A 27,285-nucleotide genomic window follows, 5' to 3' on the forward strand; every position below is an offset into this window, starting at 1 on the left:
TATTTGCAGATGACCCCACAAAAAGAAATGTCCTACTCAAGGTTATACAGCCAGCAGGTATCAGAATCAGAATGGGAACCCAGTATCTGAACTCCCTATTCAGTGCTATTGCCTGTCAGCTTACTGCTCCATGAGGCCAGAAGCTTAAAAAAGAAAGGGAGGCTCAGAGCATTACATTTAATATGAAGAAACAGGGGCCTCCCTCCTACTACAGTCCTCAGGGCATGCCTTGCTGAGGGTGGCCAGAAGCCTGGTACTCTCCCCTGAGAAAAGCATCAAATGCCTTGGTATACATCAGGCTGTTTTCAAAATGCCTCTGAACGGCCTCCCAGTCCTTATCAGTAGTTCTGTTTTCATTTAAGCTCTACAGATTCTGAATTTTCCATTTTGCGAGGGCAAGACCATCAAAGCAGATCTTGTGAAGCATAGTCATGATTTCAAAGGAGAATTTGTAACCTGCTTAAGAGATTTCTAGGGCGGTACTAGCAGCTCTTTGCCAACCAGTGAGCGTGGTGCCAATCACAACTCTGTTCTTATTTGCTCAAGCAAATCCAGAATGAATCTTAATTAACAGCATTAAACAACAACAACAACAGGTTGAATTACTGGTTATACTTTTGAAAGTCAATCTTTATTTCTTTAAAATAAAAAAATCTAGGGGTGCCTGGCTGGCTCAGTCAGTGGAACATGTGACTCTTGGTCTTGGGGTTGTCAGTTTGAGCCCCATGCTGGGTTAGAGATTGTTTAAAAATAAAATCTTTGAGTGACCCCTGGGTGGCTCAGTTGGTTAAGCATCTGCCTTCAGCTCAGGTCATGATCCCAGAGCCCAATGTGGGACTCCCTGCTCAGCTTCTTTCTCTGCCTGCTGCTGCCCCTGCTTGTACACTGCCTGCTCTCTCTGACAAATAAATAAATAAAATCTTTTTTTTTTAAAGATTGTATTTATTTATTTGACAGAGATCACAAGTAGTCAGAGAGGCAGGTAGGGAGGGAAAGGAGGAAGCAAGCTCTCCACGGAGCAGAGAGCCAGACTCGGGGCTCGATCCCAGGACCCCGGGATCATGATCAGAGCTGAAGGCAGAGGCCTTAACCCACCGAGCCACCCAGGTGCCCCATAAATAAAATCTTTAAAAAAAAAAATAAAATAAAATAACCTATAGTTATTACTTTGCAGTATTAACAACTTCTCACTAAAAATTAGTCAAAATAATAAGAACTATGACTATTTTTAAAATAAATTTTATTCATTTGATATAGAGTGAGAGAGAGAGAGAGCACAAGGAGGGGGCAGAGGGAAAGGGAGAAGCAGACTCCTTGCTGAGCAGGGAGCCCAATGCGGGGCTCCATCCCAGGACCCTGGGATCATGACCTGAGCTGAAGGTAGATGACTGACTGAACCACCCAGGAATCCTGGAGTATGACTATTTTGTATATGTGCTGCCGAAGTGAGCACAACTATGGCTATTTTGAAATGGTTTTTAAAACATGTGGACTTGGATTTCACCTTAGGTATCTAAAAGCCAAAAAGAAGGAGAGAGAGAGGGAAAGAGAGAGAGAAAGAAAGAGTGGGAACTGTCTTTACTTCTATCTTTATGTCTGTGTTTGGGTAGCTGAAACCTATGATCCGGTCAGAGGGAGATAGATTATCCTGAACTTCACTGATAGACTAGGAGCAAGCCATTCAGTTTTGAATTCATGAAACAATTTTCTGGAAATCCAATCATTGATCTAGTAAACTGTGTTGGCATTCGTTTTTGCGGTTTATGCAAGAGGGTGTCCTTACCCCTGTAAACTCTTTCACTTCAACATGAAAATAAGCATGCCTTACTGTCTCACTCCTGTTGACCTATTGACTCACACCTCTCCCTGACTAATGGTTCCCTTCCCCAGGAAAGCAGGGGACCAGGGAAGTGGCTTATTCCATCAGCCATGCTCCAAACTGAAGAAGCCGGAGAGAAGTGGGGCATGACCAGACAGAGGAGTAAGGAGCCAAGGAGGGAGGCTGGGCAGGCAAGGTCAGAGCCACAGGTGGTCGCGAAGTCTAAGCAGCAGGAAGAGAAATGGAGGGCAGAGTGATCCAGCTCCCTTTGGAGAGAAACAGGAACAGGAAAGACATCTGGGCCCCTCCCTTCCTCTCTTGCCAGCCTGGGGTGAGGTGCGGAGAGGGTGGCTACATCATCAGACTCATCGTTGCCAGTGCATGGGGGAACAATCTTTTTATCCCCCAAAGAGGCAAGCCCGGGCTCTCGTCTCTAGCAGGAGGTGCTAAGTAGGTGGTTCCGTTTCCTCAGGAAACCCTAACAATTCAGGGGTTCCAGGGTAGAGAGAGAGAAGAGTGGGGAGGGACTCCTTGCTTATGGAGGGCCTATTCCATATGTACATGATCTCAACGATTTCTCACGAAAGCCCTGCAAGGATAGATGGCAGCTTCCATTTTGCCGATGAGGAAACTGAGGCTCAGAGAGGATCATTAACTCAGCCCGTTCCATAGCTCTTGGTGGTTCTCACCACGGGTGCGTGAAACTGTATTTCTGGGTTTTAACTCAGGCTCTGCTGCAAACTGCCCCTGTTGCTCTGGGCAAGTCAGTGCCATTCAACAAACCTTTATCTGTAAGCGCTTCAATGAGAAGCACCAGCACAGACCAGAGTAACTGTCATGGAAGGAACACTATACAAAGTGCTAGGAAGTCACTTTGCTTTCCCACCAGGCCTTAGATTGCTGATCTATAAAGTGAGTGGGATGACGATCTCATGCAGGGGTTGGCAGACTGCTACTGTAAAGGGCCAGACAGTAAATCGTTCGGGCCTTGCAGGCCGTGCAGTCTCTGTCACAACTACTCAGCTCTGCTGTAGCATGAAAGCTGCCACAGACAATACAGCGACAAACGGGAGCGGCCACACGCTGCTTCCCCAAGTCCAACATACTTGTGGGTCTTCTTCCTGAGCAGCCTGGAGACGAGATCAGCAGAGAATGATTTGTTTTCTTGCTGGATATTTACCCAGCTGATATCTGTAGAGTTTCTGAGCTGGAGGGCCTTTCACTTTACTTTTTATCCTGCTCTGACAACTTAGAATTGGGGTAAAGGGGTTTTCTGGGGGTGGGGAGGGGATGATCCTATCAGAATTCATTTAAGAGGGGCACCTGGGTGGCTCAGTGGGTTAAAGCCTCTGCCTTTGGCTCAGGTCATGATCCCAGGGTCCTGGGATTGAGCCCCACATCAGGCTCTCTGCTCAGCGGGGAGCCTGCTTCCTCCTCTCTCTGTGCCTGCCTCTCTGCCTACTTGTGATCTCTGCCTGTCAAATAAATAAATAAAATCTTAAAAAAAAAAAAAAGAATTCACTTAAGAGCATTTCTAGAAAAAAAGTAAAGGGTGTAGCGTCGGACACAGACACATAGTAAAAATTTTAGAGTCTCTCTTTTGACACTGGCTGAGAAAGAAATAAAAGCTAAGACACTTTAGACAATATTGGTCAAACCGGCATTTAGTTGGTTTGGGATGCCTTTTATGATCCCTGTTATTGATACAGTCTAACTTCGCTTGCTCTGAAGCTCTATACCTGAGTACAAACTATACCCCCCCGCAGTGTATTTATACTAGCCTGAAATGATAAATACCTGACTTGCGGTGACCATGCATAGTCACAGAAGGCCAACAAACAGCAAAGCTGATGCATCTACCTGGCTTAAAAAGCTTTATCTATTTACTTTTCTTAGTAATCTTATTCAGTAGGAAGATGGTAATTAGTTCTCCCTAAATAAATAAATAAATAAAAATCTTTTTTTTTTTTTTTAAGATTTTTTTTATTTATTTGGCAGAGAGAGAAATCACAAGTAGACAGACAGGCAGGCAGAGAGAGAAGGGAGAAGCAGGCTCTCCACTGAGCAGAGAGCCCGATGTGGGGCCTGATCCCAGGACCCTGAGATCACGACCCGAGCTGAAGGCAGAGGCTTAACCCACTGAGCCACCCAGGTGACCCAATAAATAAAATCTTAAAAAAAAAAAAAAAAAAGCTTTATCTATTTGTTATCTATTTGTGCTTGGAAGCGCCACGGGCCTTTCTCTATAGAGAGAGTTGCGAGCTCCCAACTTAGCTAGCAAGGACCAGCCATCTGCAGGAGATGCTGATTGGCAATATGGCCTGAGGGGCACCAGTGGTAAAAAGGAATCCAAGGTGGGAGGGGAACAAGCTATTTTGGGTCCTTTTGGGTCCCTGTCCACACACTATGCCTTCAAGAATACTTCAGAATGTGAAACTCTAGGGAAAAGTCTGCCACTCTTTTCTTAAATGCATTGGGAACTGTTTTATGTTTTTTTTTTTTTTTTTTTTCCTGGCAAGGGTTTTGAATTAAAGCAATGAACATGACCCCCTAAGCAGACAAACCAGGTGCCTCCTAAGGGGGCCAGTCCTCCCCTTGTCGAGGTTGACGTTTATTCCAAGGGCTTCTATCAGTGACCGGTATAACCAGCTGTCTGCTGTGGAGACAGCAGGACTATGGACAGGAAGCCCTATGGACAGGAAGACTTCTCCAGCTCTGTGGACCCCACTCATGCTAGGCTTCAGGGAATCCACTTAGCTCCCAAAGAGCCCCTCCTAGCTTGGGCTGAGGTGTTCCCAGCTTTCTCTCTCTCTCTCTTTCAAGATAATATTCACACGGGGCACCTGGGTGGCTCAGTGGGTTAAGCTGCTGCCTTCGGCTCAGGTCATGATCTCGGGGTCCTGGGATCGAGTCCCGCATCGGGCTCTCTGCTCAGCAGGGAGCCTGCTTCCCTCTCTCTCTCTGCCTGCCTCTCCATCTACTTGTGATTTCTCTCTGTCAAATAAATAAATAAAATCTTTAAAAAAAAAAAGATAATATTCACACATTTTAATTTTATTTTTATTTTTTCTTAAGTAGGCCCCACACCCATCATGCAGCTTGAACTCAGAGCCCTAAGATCAAGAGTTGCATGCTCTGAGCCACCCAGGGTTCCCTCCTTTAACTGTCCAAGGGTTCCCTCCTTTGGGAATAGTTAGCTTCCTCCCCGTTGTCAGAAAAAGATGACAAGAGTAGAATTCTCAGTTTTAAGGCTTCTTTTCCTCATAACATTTTTTTAGTGTTCACCTGCTAGTCGGTGCTAGAAGATGACAAAATGAATGAATGAGAAACAAACAAATAGGAATAGAAAAATTCAAATACCTGATTGTGCCTGGTCCAACAGCTTGTGGTTTCCATGGAGGCATGTGTACATGTAAATGAGATTTTACATGCATTCTTGCTACACAGTAATATTTTCTCTTAGTGTATATGATGGGATTAAGTATGAAATTAGATATTGGTGGTCTACAAATAACAGCATGGTTTCTAGATACTCTGCCACCTGAATAGGTTGGAAACATAAAACTAACCTTATTTAGTGTGGGGAGTGGGCATATAGATACTAAACAAGTAAAAAAAAAAAAAAAAGGTAATTTCAGAGAGTGACAAGGGCGGTGAAGTTAAGCGTGCCTGTGGTGGAGAGGGACTGGAGGTGCGGACCCCTCTTGTGAGGGAGAGCAGGAGAAGCCTCTTGGAGGGAGAAAGGTCTAAACAGAGATCTGCAGAATGACAAGGGAAATCACCCCGTGCTCCATGGGGAAGAATTCTGGAAGAGGAAATAACATCTGCAAAGGCTTGGAGCCCAGAAGGAGCTCAGTACATTGGAATAAAGAAATGGAGGCCAGTGTGGTCAGTGAATAAGGGGAGAGTAGAGCAAGATAACGCTAGAGAGGTGGGAGTGGCTTCCTGCCGGGCCTTATGTGTCAGATATGGACTTTGGATTTTAACTGATGCTCAGCAGGGAAGGAAGTGACAAAGAGCCATATTAAGAGGTCGGTCCTAACCGCTGTGTAGAAAATGAACCGTAAGTGTGCGAGGGTAAAAACAGGGAGTCCAGTTGGAAGGCTGTTGTGGGCATCCAACATGTGTATCTTTGAGAGATGTTTTAAGGGCAGAGTCATCTGGACTGGTGATGAAGTGGGTGGGAGGGTGCCACAGCCAGAGAAGTCAAGGATGCTGCCAGGTTTTCACCTTGAGCAGCGGGGTAGATGGTGGTCCCACCCAGTGAAAAAGGGAAGACTCGAGGACGGACAGGGTTAGGGTTACTCAAGGGTTTCCAGTCAGGAGTGATGAGTTTGGGTGCCTACGGCACCTCCAAGTGGGTATGTCTGGGAGGCAGTTACCCACATGGGCCTGAAGCTCAGGAGCAAGGTCTGGGCTAGAAATTTGTGAATCACTGACAACGTGTGGTAATTAAAATCGAGGACAGGATGAGAGAGGGAGTGAGAGGGGGAGGGGGAGGCCCTAGGTCTGTGCCATAAAAAGCTCCAATGCTCATTCATTCAGCAAACATTTATTGAATCCCTTTATATGAGGCCCATGTAGGGTCTGGGGTTACAGTGACAAAAAAGGCACAGTCCCAAGTCCTTGATGAGCTCCGCCTAGCAGAGTGGGAATTGATCCAAATTTTCTGGGGCCTGACACTCTTTAAGAAAAAGCATGTAAGACTAGCTACATGGAGCCACTCAGCTCTTGAAATGTGGCAAATCCGGACTGAGAGATGCTGTAAGTATAAAATATACACTGGGCTTCAAAGGCTTGGTATGAAAAAAAAAAAGGCCAAAATAGCTCATTGATCTTTTTATATTAATTACATGTTGAATTATGATATTTTTAGTATATTTGAGTATATATATAAGTATATTATATTTTAAGTATATTATTAAAATCAATTTCATACGTTCCTTTTACATTAAAAAATGTGGCTACTACCTGATGATTCACAGACCTGTACCCCTGGGGGAAATAATACATTGTGTGTTAATAAAAAAAATGTGGCTACTAAAATAGTTAAAATTATGTATGTGACTTGCATTCTATTTCTATTGGACAGTGCTGGACTGGAGATAAGAGGAGGCTAGTAGGTGCTCAGCTAAGGAGTCTGGACTCCCTTGTGAGGACAGTAAGCTCCTGCGGGGGAGGGATGCGATCTGTGCTTTGCTCAGATTATCACTCTGGCTGAAGGATGGAGAATGAACTGGAAGAGGAACAGATCAGGAATCAGGAGGGTTTTACAGGACTGTAGGCAGGAGAGATGCAGCTAAATTTGAGGACTTTTAGAAACTAGGTCTGACAGCTGATTGGATGTGGGCTGTGAAGGAGAGGGAGGAATTTGGGTAGACTTCTGGGTTTCCAGCTTAGAAAAAATGAGTGGATCAGACCGCAAGACTGTACGCAGAAAAAGGCTAGAGTGAAGGGTCTCCTACTGGAGTGTAACTTGGGTAAAGGCAGGACTCAGACCAAGAATTCAGTAAAAACACTTGTTAAATGAATATTAAAAAAAAAAAAATCACAGGGGTGCCTGGGTGGCTCAGTGGTTTAAACTTCTGCCTTCAGCTCAGGTTGTGATCTCAGAGTCCTGGAATGGAGCCCCATGTCAGGCTCTCTGCTCAGCGGGGGGCCTGCTTCCTCCTCTCTCTCTGCCTGCTGCTCTGCCTACTTGTGATCTCTCCCTCTCTGTGTCAAATAAATAAATAAAATCTTTTTAAAAAATCACAGACTAAAATACATGGTTCAGGGAATGTGTCCTGGATGGTCTAGGAGGGGAGAAGCCAATGATTAACTGCTGTATTAGTGGGAGATAGAAATCGGATGTCAGGAGGCAGAGCCCCCTGAGGGTTTCAGGAGCAGCTACAAGGGATCCCACTGCTCAGCCTCAGCAAGATGCATCACAGGTGCTGGGGGGTTTGGCTGGCATGAAGACATCCTCTTCGGTCTGCTCCCTTTGCTAATTTTCATGAGGAGAAGGAGAAGGTGGGGTAATGAGGCTGAAGAGAGGGGAGGGGCGATGGATTGGTGTCAGAGCTGGATATGAAATGTGTTTGTACCAAGAGCATATTCTGAAAGCACCTACTTGCCAGGACTGCTACCAATAATAGACCCGTCATCCACATCTAAATGGAGAAGAGCATTCGTGTCCACTTACCTAAAATGTCAATAATTTGGAACAAAGCCACTAGGGAATGGAGATTTTGCCTCATTATCTTATTTTTGCCTGGGCAAAGAAATGCGAGCTAGTAAAGGACAACAGCAACAACATACTTCTAATGGGGATCAGGGGGTCAGAGTTCTGACCCTGACTTTGTGAGTGTGGGCAAGTGCCACACTCTTCCCGCATCTCTGTTTTGTCATCTGTCAGAGAGCAGTCATAATACTGACCTTGTGTGCTTCGTGGAGTTAGTAGTCCTGGATGAGAAACTGGATATGAAGGGCTTCAGAAAATTGGAAGTACATGCTGATCTCAGAAGATATTGATATGTGCAAAGAACGATGAACTCAGAAATATTTTGGGTAAATCTGAATAGCAGAAAAATCATTAGGCACATGCATCATGGGGCAGAAGTCAATCTCTCCTGCCCCTCTGTGGACAGAACTAGCTACCCCAAAGGGTACCCTGGCTCCTCCTGGTTTTTTGCCTCCAGAAACTCACTGGGTGAAGGTTGGACAGGATAAAAGTGAGACGGCTGGGCCAGCAGGCGTACTTACCATGCCAGTAAAACTACCGCGTGTCATGAAAGAGTCAGGGGATTTGCTCAGAAATTCGAAGTGCTCCCTTCATATGAAGATTGGTTATTTCTGCTCTGTTTCATTCGTTTGCAAATTCATTGGTTCATCCATCCATTCATTCAATTCATTTAGTCATCTGTGTCCAGCATTCAAACCTCCCCCATCCTTCAAAGCTCACTCGAATTCTGCCTACTTCAGGAACCTTCTTGTCCTTCCTGCCACTGCGGCTTCATCTACGCTTCTCATTTCTTGTGCCACTTTCTGCTTTGTCAGTACTTTTTTTTTTTTTTAAGATGTTATTTGTTTATCCGACAGACAGAAATCACAAGTAGGCAGAGAGGCAGAGAGAGAAGCAGGCTCCCTGCTGAGCAGAGAGCCCCACGCGGGGCTCCATCCCAGGACCCTGGGACCATGACCTGAGCTGAAGGCAGAGGCTTTAACCCATTGAGCCACCCAGGCGCCCCTACTTTGTCAGTATTGGTTCCAGTTCCTTTCTGGACATAGAACCCGTGTCCTCGACATCTTTGCGTCCTGACAGCACTAGCACACTGACCTATAAGCAGCAGGTACTCAGGAAATAAGAACTGAATGAATGAACAAATTGGGAGGATGGGGGGGTGAAGCACCCTGGCTCAGGCACTATTTCATTTTCTGCGTTGAAATAGAGACGGTAGCAAGTCCAGTTCTAGTTTTGGCCATAGAGGCCAGCAATGGGGAGGTGATGACAGGTATTGGGGGCAACTGTTGGTGACCATGTTGCCTGAAGATAGCACTAGAAGCTCCTTAGGAATAGCTATTTAGTCGGCTCACCTTTAATGAGCACCTACTATATACAAGACACTGTGCTGCAGGTTAGGAGAATAGAGATGACTGTATTGTCACTTCGAAAAAAAAATTGCGCCTAGCTGGGTAGACAACTCACATATGTGAATAGTTAAAACATAATTCTTTTAAAAGTTCAAATGGCATTATAAAGCGGTAAATGCAAGGCGGCAGGCTAGTGGTGCAGACAATAAGTACTGTGTGTTTAGTGATCCTCCGTCTTAGATTTTTCTAGGGCTGTCTCTTTTCCTAGCTGGCTGCCATGCAGCTTCTGGAGGACCCGAGTGCTTACCCTTGATCGCAGAGCCAGATTTTGATAACACAAAATGTGTTCCCTGTTATACAGCTTTTGAGGAGAGAGGGATCACGGGGAGCTGGAGCCGGGTGGGGGGGGGGGAGTAGGAGGGGCCATTCAGGAAAACTTTATAGAAAAATTCACCCTGAATTTTCTGAGAAACTGGTAGATGTGGAGGAATGGAGAAGGCGTTTTAAGCAGAGAAAAGAGTCATGAACAAGGCCCCAGGAGTTGGAATGGGTTGGGGACAGTTAGAGGACAGTTCATCCACACATCATGCAACAAGTGTTTATTGAACCTTTGCGAAGTGCCCAAGAGTGTTTTTCTGCTGGACACATAGTGGTGAATGAAATAAGCAATCTTTCTTCAAGATGCTGGGGGTAGGGGGTGGTGGGTGGGGGGTGGGGCACCTGGGTGGCTCAGTCGGCTAAGCATCTACCTTCCGCTCAGGTCATGATCTCAGGGTCCTGGCATCGAGTCCAGCGTTGGACTCCTTGCTCAGTGGGGAGCGTGCTTCTCCGTTGGCTTATGCTCTCTCTCTGACAAATAAATAAGCAAAATCTTAAAAAAAAGATGCTGGGGGGGCAGTTAATTTATTTGTATGTTTGTTAACAACGTTAGCAATGTTTCTTAACACACAAATAAATTGAGGAAAGCGCTATGGAGGAGAAGAACAGGAATCTATACAAGAGAATGAGACAACACCTCAGCTCCCCAGAGGAAGGTGGCATGTAAATGGAGACCTGAAATATGGGGAGTGAGGGAAGGAAGGAGGGTGCCAAGCGTGGGAGAGAGGTCCCGCGATGAGGGTTTCAGAGTGGGTAAAGAGGATGTTGCCTTTTGAGAGGCTGAAAGACAGTTGGTGTTACTGAAGTGTAGACAGTGGACACATTTGACTGGGCCTACTGTGTGCAGGCGGAAGCCAGACCGTGAAAGGCCAGGCTGGGGTTTGGATATGGTAAAACATCTCCTGAGAGCAGGTTATTTTTGGGTGTGTTTCTGTGTTCCCACCTGAGGTTTCCCCGAAGAGAGAGAGTAGTAGGGAGGGAGAGCAAGCATCTCTCCAAACATCCCATAGCTCCAGTCCCCATTTGCAGCCCAGTCATGGGGCAGTCATGGTGGATGAGCTACAGGAAAACAAGAGGGTCAAGGTGGGTGCCATGTGGCGTCTGCCCAGGGGGACACCGCAGGGTCTCGGAGGACAGCCATAGAACTTAGGCACTGTGGCCCTGATGCCGAGGGTCCTAGGTGGGGTTCAGGCTTGGGATGCTTCTGGGAGTGCTCCCAGGGCGAGCCAGGGAAGGAGCCAGCTCCTTTGCCAGAGGGACTGTCACCTCCAAGGTGGCCTGGGAGGAGATGCTCATTAGGGAGCTAAATCCAGAATGTCCCTGTTTGCTCTGCCCCTGGCTTGCTGTGTGAGCTTTTGCATCTGTAAAATGACTGTGGACTAGACAAACTCAAGCCCCAACGTTTAGAATTGATCTAAAAAGTACCTGTGGATTTGGAATGCTCCAGAAACAAGAGAAACACAGGAGGGGCACTGGAAGCAGGGGAGTCTGAGGTTTCTGGTATCTTAGCTGCCTTTGGGTGGTGGGATATTTGGAAAGAATTATGGGATTCCTGGAGAGGAGAGAGGCTGGGGCCTGAATGAAATCGTCCTAACCTAAGAAAATCCCTAGGCCTGCTGTGGAGTACTGTGTTACCACAGCCACTAGATGGCAGAGGAGTTCAGCTCCGGAGAGATGGGAATGGGGGTGGGGGGTGCGAGGGCCTGAGCAAGCATTGGTCTGTCTTAGATGCTCCTTTGCATCTAAATCAGATGATATTTCTATGTGTGTCACATGTGGGTATCTGTGCACATAGGTGTGAGTATGTGTGTGCCTGTGAAGGTCTCCTGAGCATCTGTGGGTAGAAAAAAAGGAACAGAACTGGGAATTGAAAGTCCTGAGCGCTAGTATCAAGTCTTTCATTTACTCCCCACAGGACCTAGGATACACCACCTAGCCTCGTTCACTTTCCATTTCCTTTTCTGTAGAAGGCGATCACGGTCTTGCTTATCTGGGGCTGGGGCAATGATAAAGCAGGATGATGCTCTGGGGACTGTGAAGTGAACCCGTGCACAGGGGGTCTGCGTGTGGGGGTGAGTGTGTTTCTGTGAGAGTGAATCTTCAGGGAAGGACAGACCCTAGGTAATGCGTTATGTGTCGTGCACATTGTCTGCTCCCTGTTGAGACCTTGGGGAATTATTCAGTACGTAGAATTATCCAGTCATGGAAGAGTGAGGGGAGGCTGGGAAAGAAAGCAGTGTTAATGCTCCTGATGGAGGTGAAGGGAGGGGGAGGCCGGGATAAGGCTCCTGTGCTTTGTTCTGCCCTCCAAGGGAGGGGGCAGGGATAGTGAGGCCCTCGTGCGTGTGGCTCCTTCCCTAGCTTGGGCAGGGCCCACTGAGGCCCTCTTCTTCTCTGCTCAGCTCCCGGCAGTGCTCCCAGCAGTGCTGACACGAGAGAGGAGCTTGGCCTCTCTGCACAACAGTACCATCCGCAGCCCCATCTTCCAGCTCATGCTCCACAGCCTGGACCCTCTGGGAGAAGGTAAGTAAGGCCTCCCCAGACCTGCGCGGTCTCTTGTCCGCTCCCTCCCTCCTGCAGCTGGACAAGAACAGGGACCTGCAAAACTAGGTCCCTACCCTAGTGGGTAGGATGAGGGCAGAGTGGGGAATCAAGAGCAGAGGAGAGATGGGGGATGAAGTCAGCAGTCTGGGAGTCAGGGCAGAGCGAAGGCATAGGACTCAACAGGAGCTAAGGTCCTTAGGTATCCGCATCCCACGACTTCCTTGTCTCCGTGTCGCTTCCTGTAAAAGAGTTTTTCTGTAGTTGGTGAGGCCAAGAGTGCTGTGTGCCCTGCTCCAGTCTATGTTGGGGTTGCCTTCAGTGACTTCCCTACAAGGCCTACCACCCACAAGTCGGCTCCAGTATCCCACAGAATCTCCAGCCAGGCAGCTTATCCCAGGCTGACTAGTCAGGGCCACTCCTGGGAGTACCTCCTGTAGGACCCCACAGCCTGGAACCTCTGAGTGGTACCCCCCTGTGCTCCGTGTTGAGCTCTGAAGTCCCATGAAAACTGCTAACCCCTCCCCAGCCAGGAATGCCATAGGAGCTGCCAGGACCACTTCTGGGGGTGGTAGGGGTTCAAAGTAAAGTGGGGCCTGGGGTCCAACTTGACAAGTGATGGGAGTAGCTGAGCTTCTCACCATCCATCTTACCAAGCCCTGCCTTCTGGGCCCCTTCCCCAGAGGCCTGAGCTGACTATGACCCTGGAGACCGACTCATGAGCATCAGGAAGCCTCCTGACTTACATTTCTGATTCAGGGACAAATGTTGGCCGGGGTGTGGGGGGGTGGGGGGTGAGGGGGCGGTGTGCTCAGAATGTTCTCGCCCTGAAGTATCCCCTGCAGATACAGTATTGAGTTGTTGGGTATTTAAAAGGGTATTGGACGGGGAGAAGTAGAGACAAAGATGAGATGATCAAACCTTCCTTTGAAAATCCTCAGGGTGAGCCTCAACAGACATTGCGAGAGCCTTCCCCCCACCCCCACCAGTATCAGTACCCTGGGAGCTTTGAGAGTGGAGTTTGCAGCACCCAGCAGCCTGTGGGTTATCGGTGCTGGAGGCACACCTGGCTTGGGGCTCTGAAGGAAACCCTATCTCGGGGCTATGCTTGGCCACTCCTTGTGGAATCACCGACTCTACCAAGAGCCTGAAGATAAAGATCTGCTGAATGGGACCACAGGCCCTCCTGCCTGGGCCACTCCCATGACCAGCAGCTGACCTACTTGTACTAACAAGATTATGTGATGGCCCGGCCCGGCCGAGGTCAGAGGAGATTGATACTAAGTAGGAGATGATCTGGCTGCGCTGAGAGCAGAGAGGCCATTTGAGGAAACGAGCTCTGGGCGAGCCAGGGACAGTGAGCCCCAGCAAGACAAACAGGCTTGGTACATTGGAAAGGGCCTCACGGCAGGTGATGGGATGTGATACAATGTGGGATGAAGTTCTGCTCTGATTCTACACCCCGAGACCTCTTCCAGGAGGCGTTGGGACCTTGCAGAGCAGTGATGAAGGCCTTTGTTCCCAAGACTTTCCAGATACATGTTTGTGTTTCCATCTGCTGGTTCCAAATGGCTGTCCAGATGTTTCCACCCTTTCCAGGTGTTCCAGCTCTTTCCACAGAGCTGATGTGTGGTCTGAGCTCTCCCCTCCCGTGGGAAAGGGCTTCTATTCTCTGGGATCCCATGCCTTTTATGGTGATTTCACTTAGATGTGTGTGTGTGTGCATGAGAGAGAGAGGGAGAGGGGACCAGAAAGAGGCCCTGCAGCTGACCTGCCTTCCTCAGGGCCGTGGGAGATGAGAGGTTAGGGTATTCGAGGAGAGTTCAGAAGGAAACACGAGGACTTGATTTTCCTTGCCAGCCCCTCTAGCCCATAGTCAGCAGATGTTCTCAGTGCCAGCACTGCAACCCAAAGGAGCTCTCCTGGGATAACAGCAACTCTGTGCTGCTCGGCAGAAGACGGCAGTGCTCCATCTGTGCCATGGGGGCACCGAAGCTGTGTGGATGAGGGAGGCTGTAGTATGCCGGCTTCCTGACATCTCGGCTCTGGCGCGGAGCTGCAGGGCCCGCCCACCAGGACTCTTGGAAGGGCCTCGTGTGCCCGAGGGGTGGCCCCGCAGGATGGAGCCTCTTGCCAGACATAGCTACAGATGAACCAACTCAGAGCATGTAGGAGACAGGCGGAAAGGAGGAAATTCCAGACCTGTTTATTTTTCTTGCCCATCCTGGATGCAGGCAGCGTTTGGTCCCGGCAGCTTTCTGCACTGCACCTCCTCCATCTGTCTGTGTCATGAACCAGAGGATCTCCAGGGTCCCTTCTAACTCAAACCCTCTGGAGTCTGGGCCCCTGCAGAGTTGCTTCCTGGGAAGGATGATGCTCTCAACTACTCACTTCGTCCTTGTTGTAGCTCATGCTTATACGGGGCTTTCTGGATGCCAGGTCCTGTTTTAAGCACATTCATGGATCAGTTTATGTATTCCTTTAACAACCCTGTGAGAGTTTACAGAGGAAGAGTCTGAGGTACAGAGAGGGTAAGGAATCAGTTGACTAGGCCCTCGACTGGCAAGTGGCCTCACTAGGATACAAACCCAGGCTCTGTGGCTCCAGAACTCCAGCTAACACAGCAAAATTTAATCATACCAGTTAATAATATTTTTATTTATTTTGTCTCATGGACCCTCCCATCAGAGCTGTGTGTCTCATGATGTTGACTTCTTAGAGGGGGACACTGAGCCTTGGCAAGGGTGTGCAAGCTTCCTGAGGTGGCCCAGCACTTGCAGGGGAAGCCAGCCTGGACTCCAGAACAGACTCCACGGCACCTCGCTGCCTGATCACATGTGCCATTGAGCTCACCCTCCCGGGCCACACAGCCGTGAGGAGGACCTCGTGAGCCCCTGCGCCTCAGTCTCCGTGTCTCCCACCTTGAACCACACGGGTAAAGTGCTTTGCATGTTGCCCACGACACCGTCACATTGAAGGAGGTTGCCCTCCTCATTTTTCTTCGATGTCAGAGCAGCACTATTGTGCACGGAGTGCTCTGTGGGCTGCTGGCCAAGCGTGTACACAGGGATGTGGAAGGAGGCCCTCCCTGGGCTCCAGGTACCTGGGGTTAGAAAGCACATGGCAGGGAGCTTGGTGGTCAGCTGACCGGAAAAGGTCAGCTTTTCTGACCAGAAAAGGAAGTCTCATGAACACGGTTACCAGTAGTGACCAGTACAGTAGAGCTTCTGGTAGATTCGTGGAAAGTGAGCGGCTAAGGACCAAAGAGATAATCTTGTTCAAGGATGGCAAAAATATCTCTCTGCCATTTTTGGTCTACTCACTGCACACATCACTGATGAGTCACGGTCACCTCCTCCCCACCCTGGATCAGAGTCCTCCTTAGTCTCGCGCTCTAACAGCCAGCACTTGAACTCACAACGGAAATAAATCCCGTTTGTTGCCTCGGAGTCCAACCATGTCATTTTACCAGAGAAGAGATAGGGTTAGAGAGAAGAAGTGACTTGCCTAAGGTCACAGCCAGTTAGTAATGATGCAGGGGATTTAGGGTGAAAGTCTGGGAATTGGGTGGCATGAGTGAGCCTAGTAAGACCAGCATCCAGACCCCAACTCCCAGGCCAGCCTCTTCCCATCCGCTTCAGCAGCATTGGCCGCTCCACTCATCAGCCTAGCTGAAGGGTCCCAGATAAGATGTGTTCCCTTTCTCATTTGCAGCCCGCCACTCCAAGGACAAGGAGGAGGAGAGCTTGAGTAAGCAGGCCAAAGCCAAGCCTCATGCTAAAGCAGAGAACAAACCAGAAGGTGAGAGGATGGCCAGACCACTAGGTTTCCTCCTGCCACCTTCCTCCCTCCCGGTGGCCCAGGGCTGAGACATGCCTCTTGGCCTCTGGGAGCCAGTCAGTTGGAGCGATAATCTGGTGCCGCATGTCAGCCTCCTCTTCCCGGGGTCTTCCCTTTCTGCAAGGATTGCTATCCTGAGGGAGGCCCTGGACAGCTCTGTGCAAACTCTCCTCTGATGGGCCAGGCCAGGCTGCGTGTGTGTGTGTGTGTGTGTGTGTGTGTGAGTGAGATTCTTTTTCACTAAATGTTGTCCCAGAGGAGACTCTATTGGGCTCCATTTCTTCTTCCTGTCACTTCTACACAAGGACAGTGCTATTAGGGATTGGTCCAAGATCAGCAACCCCAGGAGGGAAGGACACCACGGGTCTGATAATACAGAAGAGCAGCATCCCTGTGGCAGCGGGGGTAGAGAGAGTACGAGAGCTCTTGGCCTGTGGGTGCTGCACCGCACACCAGGCCTGCCTAATGCACGCAGCAATCCTTGGAGGGAGGGAGAGCAGCAGCCATTCTCCCCATTCAGCAGCCATTCTCCCCATTCAACAGACAAGGAAACACTAGCTGAGAGGTCGAGTGACTTACCTAAAGCTGCAGAGCCAAGAAGTGAGGGCCTCTTCCTAAACCTGCCTCTCCAGGTTTTCTGAGTCTCTGTTCCTGGCAATACTATTCCAAGGCTTCCAAGCTATTGTCTTTGAAGTCACCAGAACCCTTTCCGTGTAGGGGGTAAGAGGAAAGGTTAGACCCTGAGGGCTGGGACTTTGCTGTCTCTCTCTGTTGCCCAAGCTGTTCCTAGGATCTTTGGCCACACTGGTCAGGATTAGATGCTTGTGAATACAGGGGGAGCAAGGATGGCCACTCCCAGCTGTCCTCTTATCCGCAGCTATCCCTGTGGATGGGGCAGTAACAGTTCATGTCACATCATGTTGCTTTTCCTATCGACAAGAAATTCCCCAGACATCCTGAAATGCCGAGGTAGACAGGTCCAGTAGCCCAGAGCCCCTTATACTAGCTTCTGACAGCCGCCCTTGGAACCTGGCCGACGTTTCTGACCTATTCCGTGTTTATCTTTTAAAGAGGAGGAGCCAGCCCAGCTTCCTGAGGCCATGGTCACAGCCCCTGCTCCAGAAGTCAAGGGAGATCAGGAGGAGGATCCCGGTGGTCAGGTAGGCACCAGCCTCTTCCTTGGTGGTGGAGTTTAAGAGGACCAAGGAAGGACTTGCCGGCCCCAAATCCTTCCTTCCTGCAGGTCTGAAATTCTATTGGAGGTTCATTCCTCTGAGGTAAGCCTGCTGTTTCTGTGAATATCACATACCTCATGGGGTCAGTTACTTCACATTAACACCTCAGTATGAGTGAGATGCCATATATGAGAATGTGTTGCCAACTGTCACATGCCATAGGAACATAAGGGTGACTCTCAGGGTGTCTGTCAGAAACTAGGGGGCAGTAAGACATGTGGCGGGGAGGGTTGCTGGATGCCTTTGGAACCCCCTGAGGTTTATCCACAGGGCTTTGAGAGTCTTGCCGCCGCTGTCTTTATGGCCACAAAGCCTCTTCTTCTGCCAGGCTCCAGCCAACTGGATTCCTTATCTCCATGCTTTTTCTACCTCCGGGCCTTGGTTTCCTCCCCCTCAGGATACCTTTTCCCCCTCCACCTTCCTCTCTCTCTCATCCACCTCTCCAGGCCACTGTATATGCCTCCATGCCATCAAGCTTCTCTGACCCCCTCCACCCCCCGCCAGATGAATGAACGCCTATTGTACTTGGTCCCTGTCTCAGGGCTCCTAGCACAGCCTTCCCCATACTCTGTTTAGGAGTCTTAGTTATTCTGCTAGGTGGTGAGTTTCCTGAGGGCAGGATGCACAATCTGAGCTGTCTGTCTCTCCCACAGAGAGGCAACACCTGGTAGGCACAGCTATGCTCAGTTAGGGTTGAGTAATGACAGTAAATAAGCATTTAGTTGACAAGTTCCATCCCTGTTTTTTTTTTTTTTTTTTTTTTGTTTAACACCCAGAAACAGTCAATTGTATCATCCTTAAGCCAGCAGTTTTGCATTCAGTGTCTAAGACATCTTGATGGCATCATGAGTGTCCTGAGTAGACTCATTATGGCCAGCTCAAGTGAAAGGGATTAAGAAAATTAACAAGTCAGGAAATGCCAGATGCTGGTGAGGATGTGGAGAAAGGGGAACCCTCCTACACTGTTGGTGGGAATGCCAGCTGGTGCAACCACTCTGGAAAACAGCATGGAGGTTCCTCAAAAAGTTGAAAATAGAGCTACCCTATGACCCAGCAATTGCACTACTGGATATTTACCCTAAAGATACAAACGTAGTGATCTGAAGGGGCACGTGCACCCAAATGTTTATAGCAGCAATGTCCACCACAGCCAAACTATGGAAAGAACCTAGATGTCCATCAACAGATGAATGGATAAAGAAGATTTGGTGTATATACACAAAGGAATACTATGCAGCCATCAAAAGAAATGAAATCTTGCCATTTGTGACGACATGGATGGAACTAGAGGGTATTATGCTGAATGAAGTAAGTCAATCAGAGAAAGATAATTATCATATGATCTCCCTGATATGAGGAATTTGAGAGGCAGGGCAGGGAGTTTGGGGGGTAGGAAAAGAATAAATGAAACAAGATGGGATTGGGAGGGAGATAGACAATAAGAGACTCCTAATCTCACAAAACAAACTGAGGCTTGCTGGGGGGAGGGGGGTAGGGAGAGGGTGGTTGGGTTATGGACATTGGGGAAGGTATGTGCTATGGGGAGGGCTGTGAAGTGTGTAAACCTGGCGATTAACAGACCTGTACCCCTGGGGCTTATAATACATTATATGTTAATTTAAAAATTTATATTAAAAAAAAAAAAGGAATTAAGAAGCTACAGAGGTGTCTCTTGGAATCCCAGGGAAAGATCAGTCTCACAAAGAACTGTACCAAGTCCTGAGTGGAGATCTGTGACCCTAGTGGCTTCTTGCTCTCTGTCTTGCTCTCCTTCAGGTCCCCTTCTCTGTGTGCAGGCTTTATCACTCAGCTTCGCCTGGCAGCCCGGCTTCATTTGCTTTCTTATGGGCACACAGAGCCCTAATCCCCCACGTGGGGCCTCTAGTCCACAGGGGGATAAACCAATGACTGGCTTCCAGTATCAGAAGATACTGGATTCTTCAAACCAGGTCCCAGGTCAGGGATCCAGTCTGTGTCCAATCAACTGTGGCAGGGAGTGGTGGGGTGTTTTGACTCCAACACAGAAAAAAAAAAAAAAAGAGCCATTGGCTCAGAGGGTGTGAGGCGTGATAGTTCTCAGAGAAAAGGGTGCAGGCTGGGCAGATACTCCGATACCTATGGATTTAAATGACTTGTCATCTCCTCCAGGAAACCTTCTCTCCTGGTAGAGGTGCGGGAGGGAGGGCAGGACTTATTCCAGACTAAAATCTTCTCATTGTTCATTTCCAATTCACAGCCCAGGTCCCATGAATATTAATATTTGACCATTACATCAGAGGTTTACAACTCGGGTTTCGTATTAGAATAATTTGAGGAACTTTAAAAAATGCGCAATTAAGTTAGAGTATCTGGGGTGGGTCCTTGGGCATGAAAGTTTTTAAGGCCTCCCTGTGATTTGAATATGCAGCAGAATTGAGACTCACTGAGCATCCCTTGGAGGCTGGCTGTGTCATGAAATTTTTATAGATGACATACTCCTGTGGGCACACAGTTCAGGTCATTTGCTCGAGGGACTGGCCAGGCATGCTGTTATAGGGCAGTTGGGTGTCTAATCTGTGGACACTCAGAATTAGTGGCTTTTGGATTACATATGGAGTCAGTCCCTTGTGGCCAAACACTGGTCTGCAAGCGGATGTATTAGGAGCACTTGTGAGCACGTTAGAATAGATTCCTGGCTTCTCATCGCAGAGATTCTAATTCAGTTGGTCCACATGGGGCCAGGACATCTGCATTTCTTTGATTTTATTCACTTATTTTGCAAATCTGTGTTTCTACTAAGCTCCCCAAGCTACTCAGCTTTGAAAGGTCTCTTTCAGCCTTGGCAACTGCAAAGCAGGACAGCTTTGTGGTTAAGAGGCCGAGAGTTGGACTGTCCATATTACAAAGCCCAACTTTATCACTTACTATGTAAACCATGGGTATATTATTTAACTACTCTATACCCTGGTTTCTCCATCTGTTAGATGGATTTAATTCTGTCTGTACTATAAACTAATTGACTCATGAAGCACACTAAGTGCTATTATTATCTAAGCCACTTAGCATAGTGCCTGGCACATAAAAACCCCCCAGTAAGTAGGTATTATTATCATCATTTCATACATACAAGATATATGACAATTTAGGAGTTTTAGTAGACTCAGCCATGTAACCACCAAAAGATAAGCTATATTAGACAACATTAATGGAAGCACATTTCTAAGAAAAGGAGGTGATAGTCCTATTCCACTCTGTGGTGTTCTGTGTTCAGTTTTTGAAGCTTCCTCCCGGGGTATAAACTTAACTAGAGCGAGTTCACTAACATGGGCAGGAGGCTCTGGGCAATAGCATAGAAAGATGGAAGAACCTGAGAATCTCTAACTCAGGATAAAAAGCTGTCTTGTGGAAGGGTGATTAGCTTTGTTCTGTGTAGCTTCAAAGAGTCAACCTATACACAGAGTGTAGAACCTTATCATAAATAAGAACTTTAATCAGAGTTGTCAAGAGGCAGAAGCCACCTGAGGTGGTGAGTTTTCCATCCCTGAAAATGATCGAGTATAGACAGGACAACCACTGGGTGGGAATGCTGGGAAGAGAATTTTGCTGAATGACTGCATTAGTTTTCTCCTCATACTCAAGTTTGTAGATCCATTCTGAGAACAACAATAACAAAAATGGGGAAACACTGGGAAGGAAAACAAGCAGAGCAGTTATTTCCACACTAATCTGTTGACTTTGGCTTGCAGGAAGGAGAGGTGGCTGAGGCTGAGAGCACAGGTGAAGTGACAGGTGAAGACGCTGAAGCTCCTGGTAGAGGTGAAAATGGACAACAAGGCGGAGGTGAAACTCAACTGGAAGGTGAAGGTGAAATTGAAGCAGAAGGAGAAAGTGAACATGAAGGTGAAATCGAAGAAGGAAAATGCGCCAATGAATGTGATCCTGGAGGTGAACTCCAGGCAGAAGGAGAAGCAGTTGATGACGGTGGAGGTGAACTCCAGGCAGAAGATGGTGAAATGAAAGCTGACGAGGGTGAAAATGAGGAGCAGGAACTCAATGCTGAACGTAAAAGTGAAGCCAAAAGTGATGAGAAAGATAGAGATGCTGAAGGGGGAGGAGAAGGACATGGAAGTGAAGATGAAAAGGAGGAAGAAGAGGAGGAAGAGGAGGAAGAGGAAGATGAGGAGGAGGAGGAGGAGGAAGAGGAGGAGGAGGAGGAGGAAGAGGAGGAAGACGAGGAGGCAAATGAGGAGCCTTTGTCCCTGGAGTGGCCCGAGACGAGGAAGAAGCAGGCCATTTACCTGTTCCTCCTGCCCATTGTGTTCCCACTGTGGCTGACAGTGCCCGACGTCCGGAGGCTGGTGAGTTCTCCCTGCTGTATCCCAGGGAGTCTGTGGAGTCTTTAGGCCTCTCATGCAAGAGGTGAGAAGATGGGGCAAACTGGCTTGGCAGGGCTCAACCACAGAAAGTATCTGGGATGCACCTTGCAGCTCCAGAAGGGACCCCATGCCTAGGGGGACATACCGGTAGGCTTGGGAGGCCCTCAAATGGGCTTGTTTCCATCACTATAAGTGTGTGAACTAGTACAATTCCTATTACCAGTTTCTTGACTTTAATATGGGAATAATGCCAAGTTCCCCCTTCCCCCAACCAATATGTCCCAGGGATATTCTGAAAACTTAGGGGGAAAGTATTATTTCTACCCAGAATTCTCATCTATAGGGAAAGCTCTTGACTAACAGGCCCTACCCAAAGGCTGTCCATACTCTACCTCGGGGTCAGAAGGTGAGGAGAGCAGCAGGAGGTTGTAGATACCACACGGCACGCCTAGACCAGTCTGGTTCTAGGGCAAGCAAATAGTTCCCTTCACAGTTTGGTGACTGCTGAATGCCCTGCTGGCCGGATGCCCAGTGGGCCGCCATCTCCTTCCTTCCCCAGACATCTCAGGGTCCTCACTGGAGACCCAGATCTCAGCTGACCATCTCCAGATCCTCTCCACCACTCCCCCAGCAGATCCTGTCACTGATTCTGGGGCTCCCTCGGAGGGGTCAAAGACCTTTAGCCTCTGTGACTTATTTCTCTTCCTTTTTGCTAATAGGAGTCTAAGAAGTTTTTTGTTTTTACCTTCCTGGGATCTGTCATGTGGATTGCCATGTTCTCATACCTCATGGTATGGTGGGCTCACCAGGTGAGTGAACTAAATCCTGCATCATCAGGGCCCAAGGGCACTTTTTCTCCCCTTCAGGGTGAAGGTCTAGTACCCAGGCAATGGTGAGGCTCAAGTGAATTTGTAGGTCCTACATTGTTTGTAAAGGCTCAAAAGTTGACTCTTTATTCTGGTGAGTGTAGTATATTCAAGTGTGGGTCTTGTCTTACAGTCACGCTGCAGCCTGACATAGATCAAGGGCTGATCCAGCTAACCATTGCTTATTAGCCTTCTTCCAGGCTTTCTCTGTCACGCATGCCCTGCTCCCCTCCACTTGGTGATGCAGTGCACACTTGTGAGAGCAAGCTCAGTTTTGCCTTCTGCTGGGCATTTTGTCAGTCTTCCTCCGAGTGCCCGTGGCTTTTCTCTTCTACCTGGGATCGCTGGTTATAAGTTTTTCTCTTTCACTAGGCTGGGAGTAGGGTCAGTGTTGTGATGCTCATACTTTTATCTCTGGCCTCTAACTTAGTTCCTGGCCCACAGCAGGTGTCCATGGTTGTTCTGGAAATGGAAACATGAAATGAACAAGTCTTTGGAGGGGCAGTTCTTTTGGGAAGCTGGAGGTGTTGGAGCTGAAATGACAGTTAGAGGTGGTATTAAAGATAGACTTGTAGTCCAATTTAGATAAGAGCTGCGTCATTCCCTGAAGCCTTGAGCAGGGGCCCTGCTCTTTCTCTGTGTGGCCCATCTCTCCCAGGCTAAAGGAGAGTGCTGGGCTCTGTGGAAAGGCGTTGGGCTTGCACGAAATAGCATGTGGTTGGTGCTTTGAAGAGCCTCAGGTTTTCCCCTTGCTGTTGCTGTGCTTTCTTATCACTGTAACTTTTTACCAGGTTGGTGAAACAGTAGGGATTTCTGAAGAAATAATGGGTTTGACGATCCTAGCAGCAGGCACTTCCATTCCTGACCTCATCACCAGTGTGATTGTCGCTCGGAAAGGCCTGGGAGACATGGCCGTGTCAAGCTCTGTGGGCAGTAACATATTTGATATCACCGTGGGGTGAGTGGCAAAGTTGCTTTCGAAGGCTTATCAAGTATGACTGGGAAACACTGTGTCGGCTCTGTTCGCTGGTTTTCTGCTTCATTATTTACACGTGGAATAATAGGGCATTTATATTATTAGTGTCTACAAGGCAGCAAAGTGTCCTCCCCATCCATCACGGCCAGATGGGATAATAGGACAAAAATGCTGCCTGAAATGTAACCAAGTAGAATTTATAGATGAGTTGAAAAACAAAGTCCATCAAATCATTACCAAATACAGTCAAATGCTCTGCTCACTGACTTCCATCGAAGTGGGGTTGGATGGAGCAGTGACTCAGTTTCACCTCCTGATATTTCTGCTCCTTGGCATTTGGGGTCCTGCCAGCTCAGAGGCTCTAAAAGCATTTTGTCTAAACAAGTAAATGCAGCACCCTCCTGTACCCACTCTCCTTCCCCTCCTCCCAACTTGTCAGAATAGAACCTCTGGGCTATTTTCATTTTCGTAGGCATAACCCAGTTTTGGGAAGGGACTTTTGTTTCCTTAATATGAATTTGTGTATGTGTGTGTATGGAGGGGTGGGGCACAGGAGAGCCCCGATCACTGAAGACTTTAAAAACATGTTAGCCTGAGATAGTGCTTATAGAAATTGTGAGATTAAAGAGTCAAACATCAACCCATCTGGGTTTCTCATACGCACGTCATGAATTATGGAGAAAAAAACCCACTTGGACCCAGAAAATTTCAGTTTTAATCTAGGGTCTTCTCGTTACTAGCTGTGAGTCCTTGGGCATGTAATTTCAATTTCCCTGAACTTAAGTTTCCTCATCTGTGAAATGGGGCTAATCTTTTCTGTTCTATTTCATAGGCTTTGTGTGTATGTGTGTGTGTAAAAATAAGTGCTTTTAAATTATAAATTATAAGAGTTTTATAAGTATATAAATTATATAAATTTGTAAATTGTTTTATTATAAAATACATTATAAAATGTAAATGTTATAAATTATATATATTTATATGAATTATAAAACACTATAAATTATAAAAGTATTTACATATGTGGGGTTATTATATGTAGGATTATTATAAATTAAGAATATTCACTTTTTTCTCTTCAATCTTGCAGTCTGCCTGCCCCTTGGTTGCTCTTCTCTCTCATCAATGGATTACAGCCTGTTCCAGTCAGCAGCAATGGCTTGTTTTGTGCAATTGTTTTGCTTTTCCTCATGCTCTTGTTTGTGATCTCTTCAATTGCCTCATGCAAATGGAGAATGAACAAGATCCTGGGCTTCACGATGTTCCTCCTTTACTTTATATTCCTGATAATCAGCGTGATGTTAGAAGATCGAATCATTTCCTGTCCCGTATCTGTCTGAGTCAGAGTCACTGTTGCTCACAATGGACATGGATCAGAAAAACCATGCCAGAAGCTACTGTACTTCTTGTCACATTAATGAAAGAATGAACATGGTCCAGGAGAGTGACCGGAGTGGCCAAGAGCCTCTGATGGGAATGTCATCTGAACATTATCCTTGGAAGCACCTGCAGCTCATTGTGGATTAACAATCTCCCCTCTAGAGGGATGGAGCTCCTGCCCCTGACTGCTGTTGGCAGCTATCATGTGGAGGCCCGTAGAAGGACCTCTGGAGCCAGAGGGTTTTCTGAATGAGAGATAACTTGGGGGTGAGGGCTGGGACAGGCACAGTAGCAGTAAGGCAAGCCCCCATGCCCACAGTCCCTGATCATTCCTGAAGGGCTGTTGATCCGAAGATGCAGATGTGGTCTACACTGCATCCCCGGGCCTCTGGCCCAAGCACATGCTGCAATTTGCTGTCCTCTCTTTTTCTGTTTAAAATGTGGCTTGTTTTTTAAATCAGATTTGTAAATATTACAGGTCTAATTATTGGTGAGTTTAAGGAACTAAGACTATAGAAAAAAATGTATAATAGGAATCAATTACATTATACATCATAGTCCAGTAAAATGTATACCAGTATTTTATAGCTTAAAAGGACTACCTTAGCTCTTACAGCTGCATTTCTCAAAACTGAAATTAAAGTAAGTAGCCCAAGAAATTAAAATTTATTCATCACCCTTGAATTGGAAGTGGGAGTGTTAGGGAAGGAAAACTACTCTAAGGGCTATTTAAACATATGTACTTACTAGAAAATCCAAGTTAGTATTGTCTCCGCCAAGTGGTCACCTTGAGGGATTAGACAGTCATACAAAAGCAGTCCTGGCTTTGCTCCTCCAGCATATTCCCGCCTAACAGTGACAGCAGCTACTAGTGAGTAAGAAAAGGAGTAATTTTAAAGAGATCCCAAAATCAGTAGAGCCAAGTCTGATTTATAAAGTAAGAGATCCTGTGGGGTAATGCTATTTTTGTGTCACCCTAGATAGGATTATAAAGCAAGACGATTGATTTCCTGCGTGGCTTATAAGTGGATCTCCAGGCAGTTATAAAGGAGAAATTCCAAAAATGTTTAACATGATGACAACATGGTGAGATAGAGAGTATTACTGCTTCCACTAAAGGACTTTTGTGTTTGTACAAATTGTGTCACTATTTAAACATTGCATGTGGAATTTGAAGTGCTTGCATATTAAAAACCACCGCTTGCTGCTTTTACTAGCATTGATTTAAGGGACACATTAGAAATGAAACAGTTCTGTGTCCCTAGTTTCAGAGCAGAAGGAGCTCAGGTGACTATAGATTATGATGGTAAATACAGCTTTAATTATGAACATGAGAGGCTTCATTGAAGATTAGAAGATAGCAGGACAGATGTGATGTAAAAAAAAAAAAATCAAACCTTTTGGTGTTCAAAATACTTAAGTCCATAATTCATCTCTTAGGATGGGCTGATTAATTAATTAATTGCCTCCCTGCCCCAGGATTCACATTCTTTGGAAATGACTTTTATTAAATTTCAATAAATTGTGAGTCCTAATGGTATTTTATTCTGCAAACATGGATGAGTTAATCTGTATCTTTGGGTCACTTGGTTGGAATGCTTGAGAAGATAACCATGGAAACATAGTCATTCCATATTCTTAGTTATCCTCATTGGTGCTGTTGCATTGCCTGCTCTCCATATGGCATGGCCCAAGAACAGGAGGACAGAACGAGTCAGAAGGGTGATTCCAATGCCAAACTGTGCACATCTGCAGCCAATTCCAGCCAACTCAGGGACATCACCCGAGAGCCTGGGTTCCAATATTTTCCCCAGAATGGATGAGGAGTACTGGACAGTGAAACATTTTGTTATGAGAAAGTGCTGAACAGACATTTCATGATTAAAGTCAACTCTAATGATCTAACATCCCATTCATGATCAGTTTGCTGGATGTCTGGTATTTCCCTTTGCTTGGAGAGGAAGGTCTGATCACATCACACTGTGACAGAAAGGGTCAAGTGAAATGAAAGCTGGGTGTTGATGGATGTATAAGAAGTCACTGGGGTGGGAGGGAGGAAGGAGACTTCAGGGAGATGGAAAACTTATACAATTTTTAAAAGATCAATTTGTTCTGCTTGGAAATGAAATTTTTTGTTATATGTTTATAAATCTATAATTTATTAAAATTATACTGTTTAGCGTGAAGGATCATCTTAAAGTGTCAAGATAATGGTGAGATGGTCCTCTCATGTGATAGGCAAAGTGACCTATCTAGTCACGGGGACAAATCCCAGGTTACTCATTCAGCCTTAGGATGCATGAACTGTCCCACTGGAGCTTCT

General features: G+C 47.1%; 1 protein-coding gene across 1 annotated transcript in view; it reads left to right on the forward strand.

The window, feature by feature from the left end:
* Positions 1 to 27,285, forward strand: part of SLC24A1 (solute carrier family 24 member 1) — a 30,614-nt gene extending 3,329 nt beyond the window's left edge. Inside the window, exons 2-8 of the mRNA XM_059180845.1 lie at positions 12,172 to 12,292; positions 16,025 to 16,111; positions 17,222 to 17,310; positions 21,111 to 21,722; positions 22,460 to 22,549; positions 23,398 to 23,564; positions 24,673 to 27,285. Of these exons, the coding sequence (XP_059036828.1) occupies positions 12,172 to 12,292; positions 16,025 to 16,111; positions 17,222 to 17,310; positions 21,111 to 21,722; positions 22,460 to 22,549; positions 23,398 to 23,564; positions 24,673 to 24,922 (1,416 nt within the window). The 3' untranslated portion in view covers positions 24,923 to 27,285. The remainder of the gene's footprint in view (positions 1 to 12,171; positions 12,293 to 16,024; positions 16,112 to 17,221; positions 17,311 to 21,110; positions 21,723 to 22,459; positions 22,550 to 23,397; positions 23,565 to 24,672) is intronic.

Source organism: Mustela lutreola, chromosome 7, assembly GCF_030435805.1.
Source record: "Mustela lutreola isolate mMusLut2 chromosome 7, mMusLut2.pri, whole genome shotgun sequence".
Lineage (NCBI taxonomy): Eukaryota > Metazoa > Chordata > Mammalia > Carnivora > Mustelidae > Mustela > Mustela lutreola.